Source organism: Ascidiella aspersa, chromosome 3 (assembly GCF_963924565.1).
Source record: "Ascidiella aspersa chromosome 3, kaAscAspe10.2, whole genome shotgun sequence".
NCBI lineage: Eukaryota > Metazoa > Chordata > Ascidiacea > Phlebobranchia > Ascidiidae > Ascidiella > Ascidiella aspersa.
This window is the reverse complement of record NC_139449.1, coordinates 15,420,070-15,437,788: the sequence shown is the minus strand read 5'-3', so window position 1 is coordinate 15,437,788 and position 17,719 is coordinate 15,420,070. Positions and strand designations below refer to the sequence as shown.

Below are 17,719 nucleotides of genomic sequence, written 5' to 3'. Positions count from 1 at the left end.
TTTTGAAACAAAAATGTATAAATATATAAAATATATGGGAAAATAAAACTAGATCATTTGTACTATACAACATCAAAAGGGTGCCCTTAAAAGTTAATCGAGTCAAGTGCGATAAATTGTATCTAATGTTGGTGTCGCAATCAAACAAATTAAAATAGGTATCAAGTTAAAATAGAATAGGTAGTAAAGCCGCGTAATCTTGCTGCCTTAAATTCGTATAATAAATAATAATAATATATTCGTGGACCGTGGTCCTTATACTTATATTAAAAACTTATTTAGCTGTAAGTAAAGTTTTAGCTCTTTTAAAGCTAAATCTATGCAAAAAAACACGATAAAACTCGGAAAGAGTAGAACGCTAAGCACCAAGTTTATGAGTTTGATATTAATTTTATTACTATCCCAAAATAGCCAAGGAACTATTAAATTGTAAATCTATCAGAACGTAAAAACAATGTACCTAGAAAGCTTTCTTGTCAGCAAACGAGCTGCAATCTTGGCGCCACTAAAGCATCCGTTCAAGTTGCGAGCCACGCACAAGGCCAGAGACAGTTGATTGGCCTATCAAACAAGAAGGAAAGCGCTACATTTGCAAGACAAAACGTCATGGGATCTCGGCTATTTGGACAAATTATATTGTTATCTATAAATGAAAACTAGTTATATAAGATTATTTCTTAACGGAGAACATTCGGTCCTAAAAATGCTCGCTATATTTTGACGGTTTCAAGAAAAAATGACTAAATTTCGAAAGACAGAGGGAAAAACGTTTAAAACTAAATCGCTGCCGAAAATGTTCAAAAATTAGTGAAACAACTAACCGTCTTTTCGTGTAAGGGCCTATTTTAAATCTGCATATAACAAAGGTATACACATTTTAAAAGAACAAAAAAACACAATGCTGGCATTACTCTTATTTCGTAAAAGCTTTCCTCCCCCAGGCAGACCCTTGTGAGGGTTAAATGGTTCTCCCAAAGCGAACAAGAACAAACTAGTAGGGTGAAATTTTTTTGAAGTTTAAAACACGTAGAAAAATAATACAGTTTAAATTATGCTCTAAATCAGGGATGTCCAACCCGCGGCCCGCCTGATGTTTACGTGCGGCCCACAAATTATTCTCACTTTCTGTAGGCTTTATTGAATACAATTGTTTCGACTATCATCAAAACGCGTAGAACGCGCAGTATTTGGTAGGCCTCAATCGAGTCTAATGTCGCATTTCAACATCCGTCGAACACTTTTGCGAACCCATCATTGCTAAGCAAGATGTGTGTTTTTGCGGACCGTTTTAAGGAAACATATCAGCCCAAAGGTGTTGTGCCATTGCAATCATTGCATGATACGGCATGTAAACTACATTTTTCGCGCTTCGCTATAATAAATAAAAAAATAAATAAGGCCGAGATTTGCTTGCATATATGCGCACGAGATCACTCTCGAAGAGCGGGTGTTTATAAGGTAAATGGTTTTACGACATCACGATATTACGTAACTTATGACTTCACCCCTTTAATTTAATAGGTTTTGCGGCCTAGTGGCAATGCGACCCATTCTGCTAAAAGGTTGGACATCCCTGCTCTAAATAGACAAGTAAGATAGGTGTCGAATCGAGTTTTGACGTTGTCCATAGGTTTGAGGAGGAACAGACGACAGTGTGAAATTTTAACCTTTAGAGCAGGGGCGGAAAACATACGGCCCGCGGGCCTGACCCGGCCTGAATTGTTGCTACCACACATGGCCGTTTTGGCTATTTTGACCTTTGTATGACCTTTAAGGGGAGTTAGCCAGGTCAGTTAGGGAGACAACTCAACAAATCCAATGTTTTGATGGTTTAGATGTTTGTCAACATTTTAGACCCCTCAATTTTGATTTGAAAAAAAAAATTATTTTTCACTCCACCCTAATGCGCAGTATCAAATTCTGAACCGACAAGGCGGCACACTGTAAATCTTAAATACCAAATGGTAGAACATTTAACAACCACGTATTTTGGTGGACAAGTTATATGACAACCCTATGAGTGGATTGCTAAATATCCACCACATTTTATTTAGTAATTGGTTGTTACAACATAAAAGACTGGCCCATTTAACTCAAAAAGCACCAAGATTCTTATTTCCTAGCGCAATATGGTATTCTGATTTTTTCACTGTTTTTACCATGTTCTTAAACATCATTAAAGAAGGCAAAGTTTTGGCGTATTTACCCGCTAAATCACAAAGCGAGCGCAAATCAGTAAACAGTTTAGCAAATCATTCTCATTTACAGTACCAAACAGAACAGTTATTGGAATGGTTTGAAGGGATATAAAAAGTTTTGATGAAATCCAAGCAGTGACTTCTTCCCAAAACTTTGCAACATGTTCGCAATAGAAAAACACATGAGAAATTGTTTCAACATTTAAGTTGCAAAAAAAAACGGTTGGTTTCAGTTATATCAAACGAGAATAGCGCATCATTGGTCACAATGGCACGAAGATTAAGTTTAGTTTGAAAGAATCGCAGTTTAGTTTCAATTGTGGCTTTACAAGTGTTTTTATATAACCTGTCCCAAGGAGTTGTGTTCGGTATAAGATTTAAATCCCGTTTCCACTTGCTTTGTTCTTTATGCGGACGAACAGTAGTGTATGTTTTTTATCTCATTGTATAAAGTTTTTGATGAGTTATGTACCTGAAATATTTGCCTTAAAGTGGTGATTAGCTTAGTATCGGCTGGGGAGCCTACCATGGAGTGGTCCCACACGGGTGGGAGAGCAGTGATCATTTTAATAAAGGTTTCAAAATCTATATTGTTTGGGTGGAATTTGTACTTAACTGCCAGTTGATCATAGGTCATATAGTGTTCCGAGTCGTTTAGAAGATCATTGTGGTCAATAACTCCCGCATTGATAAGTGACTTTAAATAAAACGTTTCTGTCTTGAGTCGGACGTTTTTGTTTACCCATAGAGGACGGACCTTAAGTCTTTGCAATTGTGTTATGGTCATATACTTCCTACAGTCTGATATTGCTTTTCTAGTAGTGCGTAAAGGTATTAGTTTAGAACATTGCCTCGATGTGGCAGACAAGTCTCCTCGCAGCCAGCATTCGAATTCTTTGTCTGTTCGAACACCCTTTTCAAGCGTTTTCCACGGTGCATTATACTCGTCGTCAAAAAGTTTTGACACCCATTTAATATTCAGCGACATGATATATGCGTCAAAGTCCAACATATTTGCTCCTCCGTGTTCAGTATTTGCGCATAATTTCGTTCGCTTAACTCTCTCTCATCTAGATCCCCATAAAAACTGAAATAATTTCGTTTTAACTTTACGCAACCATGATTCGGGCAAGTTGACCGGAAGAACACTAATTTTGTAAATTAGTGTCGGATTTACTAAGGTTTTTAGTATACAAATTCGTCCCAGAAGAGTTAGCCCCCTAGAAGACCAAATATTAAAAACTGCACTAATTTTATTTATAAATTCACCAAAGTTAAGCGTAAACAGTTCCTTTGGGTTTTTTAGTGGAATTTTTATACCTAAGTACTTAAATGAGTGTTCTGGCCACTCGAGGCCTTTGTTCGCGTAAGGTTTTTCTGTCGAAGAACGATTGGCTCCTACGTGGAATGCAAGCGATTTTTGCATATTAATTTTAAATCCGGACATGTCTCCAAATTTATCTAGCACAACAAATATTCGTTCGAAATCAGTTTGTTCGCCTCTTAAAAAGATTAACGTATCATCAGCGAGTAGAGATACTTTAAATTCGTCGTCATTCAGTTTTAGTCCTACAAATTCGTCTTTTCGCAACGCCGTTGCTAGACATTCGACACATAGCAAAAAAAGCGTTGGATATAAAGGGTCGCCTTGCCGGACACTCTTTCGATTTTAAACTCGCGCGACATAAAGTTGTTGTTGGTTATTTTACAGGTAGGATCCGCATAACAACATTTTATTCAGTTTATTAGGTTATTTCCAAAGCCGAAATTATCTAATGCTGCGTAAATAAAATCCCAACCAACGGTGTCAAACGCTTTGTAATTGTCCTAAGGAAGTATGGAACTCGGAATTTTATAAAAATCGGAGGAATCGATAATATCAAAGAGCAGGCGGAGATTATCCCCAATATATCTACCCTTCATAAACCCATTTTGGTCTCGACTGATTAGGAACTCGATATTGGTTTTAATTCTGTTGTTTATAACTTTTGACATAATTTGATAGTCCACATTAAGTAAAGAGATAAGAGGCGGTGATTAGTTATCAGCTTTTTTTTTATGTGGCTTGGGGATCAACGTTACCACACCTTGCGCTTGACTTTGACTAAATTTACCGGTTTCTTCAGTATACATCCAAGCATCGTAAATCAAGATTTTTATCTCATGCCAAAAAGTCTGATACAATTCTACCGGCAATCCATCAAGTCCCGGGGATTTATTCCTCGGCATAGTGGGAATTGCCGCCAGAATTTCCTCAAGCGTGATTGGGCGCTCGGACGATTCTTTCTGTATTGCGTCTAGCCGCGGCAGATTTCGTGTCGATAAGTGTACGTTAATTTGTGTCTTAGTATATTTAGAATCGCATCGTTTGTATAGACTTTCAAAAAAATTGGCCAGTTCTTTCAGAATATCCGATGGATCTGTTTGGATTTGATCACCCACTTTTAGGCGGTTGATTGATTTTTTTTGGATGTGGCGTTTCTCTAAGTACTTTGTGTTTTTTTCACCCTTCTCTGCCCAGCGCGCTCTGCTTCTAATAATTGCACCTTGTGTACGCGTTTTAATCAAGTTATCTAACTCCAGTTATAAATTTGCCAGTTTATCGCTTTGAGCCGTGCTGGCTTGGTTTATCAGCGTTAATTCCAGTTCAACGCCTTTTATCGCCCGTTCTAGATATTGCTGTTGACTGCGGTTTACTCGTTTTACTTTGGCGCTGTGTTTAATGGAACCCCACGTATTGCTGCTTTAAGAGCACCCCACCGAATGTGTGGATTCAACTCATGTTTAGGATTGTTGGCCACATAATCACGTATTGTGCGCCTCGGGTTTTTTATGTATTCGTTGTTAAGCAACGGATTCGTATTTAGCTTCCAGTATCCTTTGCCACGAGGAGAACTCGAGACTGTCATCGAAAGGGTTACTATTTTATGATCTGATTTAATGCCTGGTGTGATGTCTGCGGAACTTAGGCAATTTAATAATGACTCCGATATTAAAAAGAAATCAATACGCGTGGCGCTCATGGGGTTGACCTGAAACCTTGAGTATTGGCGGGCCGTAGGGTGGAAATATCGAAACGCATCACTTAACTTGTAGGATTGCATGTGCGATAGAACTCTGGCACGAGAGTTTCGGTTAGAATGAGAGGGACCCTGTTTTTTATCTAAGTTACCTTGCAAAATTGTATTAAAACCACCCCCCAAAATTAACTCCGAGTTGTCAATAGATGCTAGTTTTGCAAATAGTCGATCGAAAAACATAGGATCGTCGTTGTTTGGGGCGTACACGTTGCACAATTTAAACGTTTTGCCTTCAACCGTTAACGAGGCAACCAGATACCTCCCTTCGGGGTCTATTTCTAGCTCCTTAATCGAAATCGAGGTATTTTTTGTCAATAGAATGGCAACCCCTTTACTGTGAGTAGAGCCATATGCCCATAATATTTTAAATCCCCACTCCATTTCCCATAATTTTTCTTCCCTTACTGAGGAGTGCGTTTCCTGCAAATAGACAATATTAAAGTTTTTTTCTCTAAGAAAGTTAAAGATTGGCTTTCGTTTGCGGGGATTTCGAATACCCCCGACATTAAATGATGCGATATTGAAACCCATTATACAACAACAAAAAATATACACCAAAATAGTTACCATAACACATCTAATTATTCTTCTGTACTCCTAATCCGATATCCCATTCATATTCGAACCCGCAACTGCAGTTATATGGCCGACTCGGTTCAATAACCTCGGCGGACTTTTTCCAGCAACTGCAGTATATCAATTTATACTTGCATAGGTGATTTAAACATTCCTTAAGACATTGTAACGTTTGGAAGAGCATTTACTGTCTTACACACACACACGTTATTGCATGCCTTTTGCATTGGATGCACTGAAACATGTTGCCGTCCATTCGGAACTCCGGTTGTATTTCCTCACAGCAGGGCATAAGTCTCATTTTGGCCTGGCACTTGGGACAGTTAGCCATGGTTTCCTTCAAAGGCACCAAAAACAAGACGGTGTCATCACTGCATGCGTTGGTAACCCTGTATTCTTGTTTGCATTTGCAGCAGTAAAAATGTCGGCATTGGGGATCCAGAAGACTGTCCGTGTGACAATTTTGACAATCCAGTGAGACGGTAACTTCGCTCATGATTCTTAATTTACTGTCAGGAAGAAAAGGTGGTCTATTGCGGAGTCGCTTTCGGGATGTTTTTAGTTTATCAGCGGGGATTGCATCAACCCCGGGCAGTGAGTCGTTTCTATTCTCAAGCGTTTGCGCTGCAGTTTTGTCACCAGCTTTTGAGCGCAGAGGCGTTGATGAGCTGGTAATCTGGCCTGACGCAATTATCGGCGGTTGAGTTGCTGATTGGTTTGCCTTACTGTGGAGCTGTGGGTAATCTGCTTTTCGCTTTGCGCAATCAGCTTGTTTGTGGCCAGTTTCGCCACAATACTTGTAGGTAATCTTTTGTCCGTGGTAGGTAACATAAAATTCACAACCGTTCATTCGTACATAACTTGGTATTGGATTCGTTTCTAAATCCGCTTTGTTCATTGTTGCAATCCGCATTCCCGTTAACAAACCTTCTTTGTCTTTTCTGTGTGTCATTTTTTTGACTTCTCCAAACTGTTCTTCAATCCGACTTTCAATAGCTTCATTTGGGAGTGGAATTGGTGTCCAACCATTTCCCACATTTATAACACCGGACTCGTAAAGACGAACATTCCGAATGTATGACACATTCAGTAGTCTTCTATGAAGGTGAAGCACATTTTCCCTGGACGTACACGTCACGTCTACTAGAGTCCCTTTCATTTCCGTAATTCCTATTATTTTTTGTCAGATGAAAATCAACCTCTTTCATTAAATTCCATAAGTCTTCTCTTTTAAGCTGATTAACTCCTCTTAAGCTTAAACAGTTAGGCCTTCTCAGTGCACTCACTGCACTTTCGCCTGCCGCTTGTGCATAGCTAACTTTTTCGCTCATTTTGCTCCGTGCTCTAGGAGCGCCAGTCTCGCACGGTTTTAACAGTAATTTTTCGCAAACATGAAATACACGCTACACCAACCAGTGACAGATTTTGAGATGTCCAACCAAGTGACCGATTTTTAGGGCCCAATAAGGTCACTACGCATTGACATATGACAATAGTGTCAAGTGGCTAAATTCATGTATGCCATCCTTTTATCTGTATACTGTGACACTATGAAACAATATATTAATTTGCAGCATTTTTGTCTCTGCTTGATTATAAGACTAATCTCGATTGGGCAGCATCATTTCAAATTGTTTGCCATATTATGAATACATATAACGTCAATTTTGCGGACTTCTTTTTTAGAAAATCCTAATATTTCACTCTTTTTAGTCCGCCTATCTATAGAAGTATTTTAGGTAATAGAATGGTTTTATAATTTATAAAAAATTAGCACCACAAGAAAAAGTTGATTATGTTAGCATTATAAAAAAAATTCTCAGTCGAATAAGACTTACCCTAACGAGACAGTCTATAGCTTTTCCCACGTCATCCTGGGCCAAATGAATGGATGCTGCTGACAAAGATAATGATCGTTTGTAGTGACGGTCAGCCATCTTGACGCAACATCCAGACACAAGGCTTCGAGAATAAAAAAAGAATAAGTCAGTTGGCGATTGTAAAATGACATAAAACAACCCTTAGTTTGTCAGAAGGCGAGTTTTTTTTTTAGGTGATTTCAATAATTTTAATAATAGAATAACGGTCTAAATAAATCTATCAGATAAGAACAAAAGTCTAATAAATACACAGGCACATGCTCGCAAAGACGTATGTGACTGAAACAAAAACAATATTTTCAATGGCTTTCATTTCTACTTTGACCTTATAAGGCACGGTTTGTACGAAAGCTTGTCGAGAATCAATACAATTTGTCTTTATATAGTGCTACCTGATTATTATATTTAGAATTGGACAAATATGGCCATTTTTAAAGATTTTTTATAATAGTAATCAGATCAGCGTTCTTTTTAAATGTAATATTCTACCAAATCCAAATACCGTCATTATTACTTCCATTACAACACATCCGTAGATAATTAATTATAATAAAACAATATTGAGTACAACAACAAATTTATTTGTGGCAGACATTTTGAGACGAACTATTCAGCGATAGGTTAAGCCAAGGAAACTACCAATTCAGATCGGTTGTTTGACTTTTCTAACCTCTTATTTTTGCAGCGCTAAATAAATTATTTGTATGTGGGTTTAGCTGATATATATGTCGTTGTATATCGTCGACATTCGTCGAAAGAAGGCCGGACCGATCAGGCGAATTTTAAACACAGATTGCAATCTCGTGGTTAGAGACAAGCTGTAGCCAAATGCGAGAACTAGGTGTGCATTTGTGTTTGCCGTAAACCAACAGACATGCTGACCAAGAAACGTTATTTTTTGCAATATCTATTTCTTAAAAAGCAGAACACACCTAATTGTATTTAGGACAATGCAAACTTTATTAAATTATAACATATCTAGTTGCCTGTGTTAGCAGCAAAACAAATGTTTTGTTTTCCTTCACATTCATATTTTTCTTTTAAATTCAAGCATAAGCACTTACTCGTCATAATTTTTGCCGTCAGTATTGTTTTTTATATTTTTACATTCCTCAGGGAAAGTTGGATGTGGAGTATTACACTCTTTCGCACTTTGGGCAACCAGAAGTCCATCCTGCAATATGAATTCAAGCTACAATTTAAATTTTGAGGGAGGCTAAAACAATAAAACAATAATTTAATCATTTATATGCAGTCGTGCACTCCTGTCAAAATATCCTAACATCGTTTATGAAACATAGAAAGAAATTATGGAGTAAAAGCAGAAAAACATAGGACATATATTATAACTTTTTTTAACGACACAAACAAGTTGCCCGAGCTACCTGCAAATCCCCTCGTGCCGTGATAAACTCGACAGCTTCCGTTATTTCACCAGTTGCAATTCTAAAGGCCACAGAGTCCTTGTCACTGTCAGATTCCAAAATGGAGGCATATCTTTGACAAAAAGAAGTACAAGTTCTTAGGGGTAAACGCTATACTAAAATTTTCCACATTTATATTAACAGATAAACTACTTTTACACCAAACATTGACAAGACACACAGATAAAGAGGATTTGTCAGTAACAGATTTACCTTTTAACTAGACCAGCCCAGAAAGCAAGAGACACACCAGGTGCAAGTGCAATAGCCCGTTCCCAGTCACCCAACTCCGTCAATAATTCGCAATAGCGCCGAACATTACCTAACTTGAGGTGCACTTCTGCTGCGCGCAACAATAACTTGTTCTTCTGACGTAGTCCAGATTTAATCTGAGATGATGCATGCTCAGATTCCTGCGCTTCGGCCTAAAAAAGAATAATATTAATCAGATGCTTCTACTTTTACATCGCTCTTTAACTACATGTCACAAAGATGGTTAACTCGTACATTTAGATATCAATAAGGTTTACTCGTTGACCGTAAATTAGATATAAATATTTTACGTATACGACACAAAAAGGTAAGATTAGTTAAATTTATAAAATAATTTTTAGATTTTGTTGTGTGTTCAGTAAGAAAAGGGAAATTCTATGAATTATTTCGACCACGAAGACTCCATTTAACATTATTTATCAAACCGGTGTAAACAAAGTGTAAAATTTCCGATTTAATGCTTTCGATGAAATACCTGATTATCAAAGAAATTTAGAAAAACTAGATTTAAAGTTGGAATGTCAACTGGAATCGTTTGTGTAAGTCGCGAATTTTTTACCTTATAGCGAGTTTCCTTAACCTCAACACATTTCTAGTTTCCTGGTATTACAACTTTTAGTCTTTCAATCAATGCACGGATTTCTAGTTGTGGCGAGACCGCTTACCGCCTTATACTTTGTGAGATGTTTAGTGTGAAGAATTCCTTTCCTGTACGATTGGGATAAAGTCGACTCACGTTGTCCTCGACAAGCACAAACAAGATCCCATAAATTTTCTAAACCACGCGTCGACTGTAAATAACATATGTTTCGTCCGCTTTTACCAAATAAAAAATTCCATAATTGTTCTATTAAAAAAATAATAACTCACACTAAATAATTCAGAAAACCATCGGAGTTTAACGCAGTCGTTGTTTGCCTTTGCCTGTAACATCGAACAAATATGTCGCGATATGTTACCAGACAGCTTCAGGGGATATCCCGCCTTCATTGTTTCATCTAAATTGGTGAGGTTTATGATTTGTACGTGTTAGGGTTTTTTAATCAGAACATAACCTAAGTGTTGTAACATGCTAACAAAAAAATATTGAAAATATAAAAACATACCAGGAGGTGCTATTATTTCCGAACAAGGAAAATCGGCCAACACTTGAAGAAACAGTCGTTGTGTTACACCCTCCAGTGACCAAAGACGTAAAGTTGAGTCGCGTGATGAGGTTGCAACTGTAAAGGGATTATTTGGGTGGGTGGCGACACCTAGGGAGAAAAATAACTTTAGCCGCTGGGTTGTGGTATTTATTAATTACTCAATATGCCGGTATTGACTTAGTCTTCAAACAACGTAGCTTTGCAGTGACAGTTTGCTAAAGCCACAAATTTAATATGTCCATCCGATGTTGCATTATATTCAGAAGCCACAAATGTTGCATTAATTAATCGTTCAACCCTCCATTATCTTTGGAACTAAACTAAATTAATCCTTGTTTTTTAACGCTGGGCTACTAACGGTGGTATCCGGTAATTGGGCAATGTGAGTGTGACTGAAAATTTTTTACGACCTTTGGCATACGTGAAGATATTCATAAAAACTAACATAATTGCTCCTAAAAATAGTACATATTTTATAGTCTAGTTATTTGTCTCAAAAGGTTTAAAAAAACTTTTTCTAAAAATACCGTAAATATCCGCTCCGTGGTCATCTACCGTTTCTATACATTTTCCATCTCTGACATCCCACAATCGCAAGGTGCTGTCCCATGAACCGGAAATGAGCAAATGAGCTAGCTCAAAATTCCACGCTAACCCCCGCACACAAGTCACGTGACCTTCTAACACAGCAAGACACGTCGAGCTCTCTACCTCCCACACGCGGATGGTACTATCCAAAATAAATTAAATGCGAGTTTTACACATTTCAATTTAAATGAATACACATTTAGGAGCGCGCAACTTGCACAAACACACTGTAAAGAAGATAACTTGTGTTAGGTCAATTTAATCATATTTTTTAATACAACGAGACGGCATGTCAGCCCTTTAACTTCGCAAGACAATGTTTTTGTCCGGTTTAGAATTCGATCATTATTTTTCACCTGCTGGTTTGACTTCATGTCTAAAATATTATACGCCCGTCCGCCCCCTAAAACAAAAATTCTGGTCCCTCCCAGGTCCCTTTACTTATTGCTGGTTGCGGAACTACAAATAAGTATAATTAAAGAATGCGCATTACCGACATATATCCGTAAAGGGCAAAACACCAACACTTGTATATTATTTTTTTTTATCTTACAGACTATTTATGATAATAAGATAAAATGCATTCTAAAAACGGAGGTGCCACGACTGTCTAGGTTTAACAACGTGAAAACAATTTACTTGCTTATCTTTGTTGCATTGAGTGATATTGAAGTTTAGATTTAGAGCAGTGGTTCTTAAACTGGGGTCCGTGAACAAGTTTAAGGGGGTCCGTGAAGGCCTAATTGAAATTAGTGGTGTGTACATTTAAGAAAGTTGGTGTACATTTAAGAAGTAATCAATTTATCAAAGAAAACAGTTTAATTAAAAATAAAACGGTTTTGCACTGAATGTATATTTAAACTCCGTTTCACTTTTTTTTGGGATCGAAATCCGCAAATTTATGAAGTCTATATGATTGTGACGTCAATTTATGACATAATTTTTTAATTTTTTTTGTCTACCGTGGTCCACGCGAGGCTAAAAAAAATTTTAGAGGTCCGCGGTAAAAAAAGTTTAAGAACCCCTAATTTAGAGTAAAAAACACTCTTTAGAAGCCGAATAGGCATAACGCCATCCGAACAAGACATTCCCAACCCTAAATCGATTTAATGATTATTTTATTCAAATAAGAAATTTTAACATTGTACAATCCTTACGTGTCATCAGATCCACTGGCAAGTATGTTTCGAATAAGTGGATGCCAACGAACGTGAAACACTTTGGCTGTATGACCAGTGAGAGATCGGTACGGTGTTGACGATGTTGACACAAAGTTCCACACTCGAACAATGCCATCGCTACATGCAGTGGCTAGAATATCCCTGATAGTGTAGACACAATAACTCCAATGGCGCATTACAACAAGCGAACCATGCAACGCAAACCTAAGCTCTTAAAACAACTAAAAAAATGCAAAAAACAATTAATGTACGACTTACTTATCAACAATGCTCCAATCACACCCGAAGGCAGGTTCCGGGTGTTCGTATCTCTTTAACTCTTCGCCATCTAATCGACGTACGATACTAAATGTGCAATCAATGTTAAAAACATAAACAAACGCAAAAATGGAATCACATAAATCGAACAAACATGTTCTACAATGATAAAGCATTCAATTTCTGCCAATCTAATAAATGTTTTAATGGGTTGCCGTCAATATTACCCACATATTCTTAAATTTTAAGTATTGTGAGATACACTTGCGCATTTATTTTCAAATACGGACATAGTTTTTTGGCACAAAAAAGAAACTCTTTTATTTGTAGATCAGTGAATTTTCACGAGGCAATGAAATCATTAGTTTGCTCACCTATATTGCAAATACAAAGCTTGATACAAGCATAAACTATACTCACAAAAACATTTGCCCTAAATGCAACAATTTGCTTTTCTCATACATTATGCAAGTATTAGGTTTGCATTTGGCTCAAGCAGCTTGTGTATTGGGAGTAAGCTCGCTTTAAAAGATTTGCAAGCTTTACGAATGACTTTGACCTCATCTTCCTACTATACCAATAACATTTAGAAGTGGTCACTTGCAGCGTTAGAAAGACCTTTTTTTCTATCGCACTGCAAGTAGTTTAAAAAAATGTTTTAGTTAGAAAGTTTGGGCGTTGCATTAATGTTAGCAAAAATGCGTAATCAGCTTAAACAAAGATGGTGTACAGCGAACCATAAAGCGAAATTTATATCTAGTGCTGATCAATAAATCGCTTGTTTCTGTGTACCTTAAATAGTTTTCTTTCCTTTTAACTTAAATATCACGTATACTTTCTTCAATAAGCTTCATAATCTCTATTGTAGCTTAATAATGAATTTCAAATCCATTAACTAAATATGATACAAGCTGGTATCCAAACGGCTTAATCAAGATGATATCGATCTACTCGACCTTTTAGGCTTTGCAATTCATAATTATCGTTCATAAATATTTTTGTTTAACTTATTTCGTTAGAAGATTGAAACATATACTCGTGTAACAAAAGCACGATTATAGAATTTTGTAATAAACAACCACAAATGTTTATGTTAGTGAATAAAAATATGACAACATAAGGAGAAAATGTAGTTTCATGCTGATACTCGCTTTTCCTGCAACATAAAGCCACCAAAGGCTAAAGCTGCCCATTAAACTGTTTTCACGCTTCTTGTGGCAAGATTCTTCAGTCAAACCGCTTTTCCTGCAACATAAAGCCACCAAAGGCTAAAGCTGCCCATTAAACTGTTTTCACGCTTCTTGTGGCAAGATTCTTCAGTCAAACCGCCGAAAACATTTTAATTGTCGGTTGAAGGATAACGTGCAATAGCCATTGTAAAAACAAAAGGCGGTTTGACCGCAGGCTGTCAAAGGACAAAGCAATAGTTAAATAGCTTTGAAAGCGGCACTTTTTAAATATAGGTTTTGTAGCGGCAAGAAAAAATGCGTTGAGACCCAACCTTCAATAATTAGTGGATGTGCCGGTGTTACGAGATCAGAATTACTTGTTTCGTGGCGTAGCTAGGAAAACTAGTTCATATTTTACATGCTACAAGAATGGCAGTGCTAAAACAGTTAGCGCAAGAGCATAGTGCGTAAATTTTAAACAGAATTTCAGTTAATTATTATTGATTTATAACTATTTGGGGGTAACAATACCATAACATGATCTTCAGGAAACTAACCAGTTATTTTGACCATGTTTATAAATAGACTAATAACTTAGCAGGACGACCTTGGTTTTTGTTTCGAAAGGTAAATCCGTAATCTTTATCGTTGGCGCCGCAAATAAGTTGCCAATCCCTGTTCATAATATACCGATTCAATTTACAAATTTGTATGTCGCAAAAAATTCGTTTAAAATTATTGTGTGAAAATGTTACCAAGTTTTTAAATGACCAATTCAGTGTAATTTTGGGCATGTATTGTCCACATCCGCTAAACTGACGTGTATAGTAACAATAATAACACTTAATAACCAGCTTGGATTAGCTTACAAGCCGATGGCGGTAATCCAAATCGTATCTGAAACTAAAGCAAGCCCGATGTGTTTGCCTATTAATTTATTATTTCTAAAAATAAATTTGTTTTTATAAATACGACAGACTAAAACAATACACTTTTTTGTGTATCATTATGTTTTCACGATTCAAATTATGGATTAACTAATAACGTCATAACGGTAACGCTACCTTGGGGGTTAAAACATTTTAGGAAAAGAGAGATATTTCATCACTTTATGTTTAAGTACGATTACCAAAGATGTTAGTTGAATGTCTAATACCTCGTCCAACAAGAAAACAATTTTAAACGGAGAATTAGCCAAGCCGTTGTCAGCAGATGAACGTCACGCCTAACACTGCCTGTTCATGACTGCCAATTATAAGGCCCGTCGTGCGGATGGTGACGTGTCGACAAGACGTTATACTTCCAGGTGGTTGCGCGCTTCATCATCATAAAGAAGATTCTTTGAAAAGGCACGCTTTACTTTTCACATGTAGCATCACGCTGCTAAAACAACTTATGAGAATAAAGCGCCAAGGGAGTATGACGTTAAAATTTACTGAATAGAAGCAGGAAGAAGTAAAAGAAAAATATGTATATTTTTTTTAAACTTTACAGAAATTTGATCTAGAGGTTATATTCTATTTGTAGATTGACGTCCGATATTTTAAGCTAAAACTTTTTATAAAGATAACCTGTGAACCAGGATAGAAAAATGAACAGATTGCTGTGTTTCGCAGTCTTTTTCGAATTGGTATTTGGACAGATCCTTTTAGAGACTAAAGGTAAGACACAGTACAATCACAGTTCTGATTGAGGTAAATAAATAACTAATCTAAATAACTGACTAGTGACGGTAATTTCAACAAACATTTCAACCTTATAGTATTACTATATTTATTAAATCGTTAAATATTAGATGGGCGGAGAAAAAACAAGCCGGATAATATTTAGCTACAAATACGTTTGAGCTGTTAGCAGGAATTTAGCAAACGGATCGTTTATTGAATAAATAGGTCACTGTTGTTTGACATGCCACAGCGCACTTTAGAGGATCGATAGAAATCGGAGTCGGCCGCTCTTAGTTTAGAAGGTGTGCGACCAAACGAAGGTGCAATCATAGAAGTGCGGGTGAAATATTTCCTAGTAAGCTACTGATGAGCCCAACTGGACTTGGTTTATAACTCCTTTATACCAGAAGAACGATTTTTGTCTACAGGAATTGCTGTTTTTACTTAATTTTTTTCAAATATAAAACAGTATCCGAGGAATTGGTTTACCTATTTTATTGCTAACAATCTGACAAAAACGAACCAGCTGTAATGTTTAGGCGCCAAACTACAGAAAGCACCTTTTAGAAAATACGAAAATGGATTTCAGCTAACCAGAAAAGATTACGATTTGTAACCTTGCACTTGTATCAATGTATACAGCAAAACCTGCTACCTTAACGATCACATGTTAATGCCTCAACAACAACATAGATTGATTAAATTCAACAATCGCCATTCATATACTATACACTCAATACAAACGAAATTAAAAACAAAAAACACGAAAATAACAAATTTGAAAGTATGCATTTAAGCCATATAAACCATTATTACTTTCAGATCAATGTGGGGGCCAACTAACAGGTGATTCAGGCCTCATTGTCAGTCCGAAAACCCCGCAGGGCAAATATCCTTCAATGGCCTCCTGTAGATGGCAAATCTCCGCTCCGGATAGAATGCAAATTAAGGTAAGATAATTACACTTAAACCTAACGTCTAAATTTTGTTTTAACTGCCCCTAAAGTTGTGCACGATATATCTATAGAACACGCTTTCAGTTTTTTACGATCGTCAACAGCATACATAAAAACTAAAAATACTAAATACTTAAGTTCACCTTGTTTATAACAGTTTCTTATCGAAAAAGTGAGCATCGAGCCTCAGTCACCAGCTTGCCCATACGACGGTTTTATTATTTACGACGCCAGACCGAGTGGTGATATCGTGAATGACGTCAATGACGATTCGCAAATAAGTGAGTTTCTGGGAAGAACGCGTTTCTGTGGAGACGAGAGCTTTAGCGGCGTTCAAAGCAAGACAAATTCAGTGATTGTTCACTTTTACTCGGACGAAGATACCGAGGAATCAGGATTCACTATAAAATGGAAAGTGGTTGCTCCTCCAGAAGGTATTGTGCGATAAAACGTGTTTAAAAAGTGAAATAATTAAATTGCGACCACTGACTAGCAAAGCGTATAACACCTGTTAGAAATCTAAATCAAATTGCACATTTATTTTAACAGATCAACATGACTGCAACTTTGAGCAAGGTTTGTGTGCTGGTTGGAAAAACTTGCCTTCGCCATCCGACGACTTCGACTGGGAGCTCAACAGGGGAAACACCAGGACGTCACTCACTGGACCCTCGTTCGACAAAACACGAATGGGTGCCAGTGAGTAATTAACTACATTTACTGTTTACTACTAAAGTTTTCAAGCAAAAAAATGTCTATTTAAGTAAAACAAAATATAGCGTATAAATTTCTAGAAGTGACTATGAGTAAGTAAAGCAACATTTCAAATTTGTTAACAAACAAAAAAACTTCAAGCACTACCAATATTTGATTAAAACCAATTAGACAAAAGATCTGATCAAATCAAATCTAGGTTAAAACAGCGAATACGTGCGCAATTAAGCGTCACAACTTTGGGTAAAATGTCACATGCTTTTTAACAAAAACCAAAGCATTGTTGTGTGTTGTCCGTAATTCAAAATTAAGATTTTTAATTGATGTCTTGGTGTTTGTATTTTTTGATATTTTATTTTTATTATTTTTATTGCGACTGCAACCTTGTAAAATAGTTTCAATTTTTGAGTTTGTTCGATATGTATATATATTTTCTTGAATTGAATCTAAACAAAAGACTTGATTAAATTAGTTGTTCCATGACCCCTGAGAAAAGTTTTGCCAATTTTCGATTTCGTCTGGTATTTTTTTCAAAAATATAATCGTACTTATCTATCTATCTTTTGTATTCGCAGATGGTCAGTACGTATATGTAGAATCGTCCTTA

The 17,719-nt window shown here is 36.7% G+C and overlaps 1 protein-coding gene and 1 pseudogene across 1 annotated transcript in view; both read right to left on the bottom strand.

Annotated features, from left to right (window-relative positions):
• Positions 1–17,719, bottom strand: part of LOC146160366 (WD repeat-containing protein 17-like) — a 38,251-nt gene that overhangs the window by 4,736 nt on the left and 15,796 nt on the right. The window contains exons 11-21 of the mRNA XM_083385844.1: positions 12,607–12,693; positions 12,325–12,489; positions 11,107–11,309; positions 10,538–10,687; positions 10,302–10,429; positions 10,097–10,222; positions 9,372–9,583; positions 9,120–9,231; positions 8,799–8,908; positions 7,693–7,816; positions 461–561 (exon numbers count right to left, since the gene is read on the bottom strand). Coding sequence (XP_083241970.1) covers positions 461–561; positions 7,693–7,816; positions 8,799–8,908; positions 9,120–9,231; positions 9,372–9,583; positions 10,097–10,222; positions 10,302–10,429; positions 10,538–10,687; positions 11,107–11,309; positions 12,325–12,489; positions 12,607–12,693 — 1,518 coding nt within the window. The remainder of the gene's footprint in view (positions 1–460; positions 562–7,692; positions 7,817–8,798; positions 8,909–9,119; positions 9,232–9,371; positions 9,584–10,096; positions 10,223–10,301; positions 10,430–10,537; positions 10,688–11,106; positions 11,310–12,324; positions 12,490–12,606; positions 12,694–17,719) is intronic.
• Positions 5,898–7,810, bottom strand: LOC146160368 (uncharacterized; annotated as a pseudogene).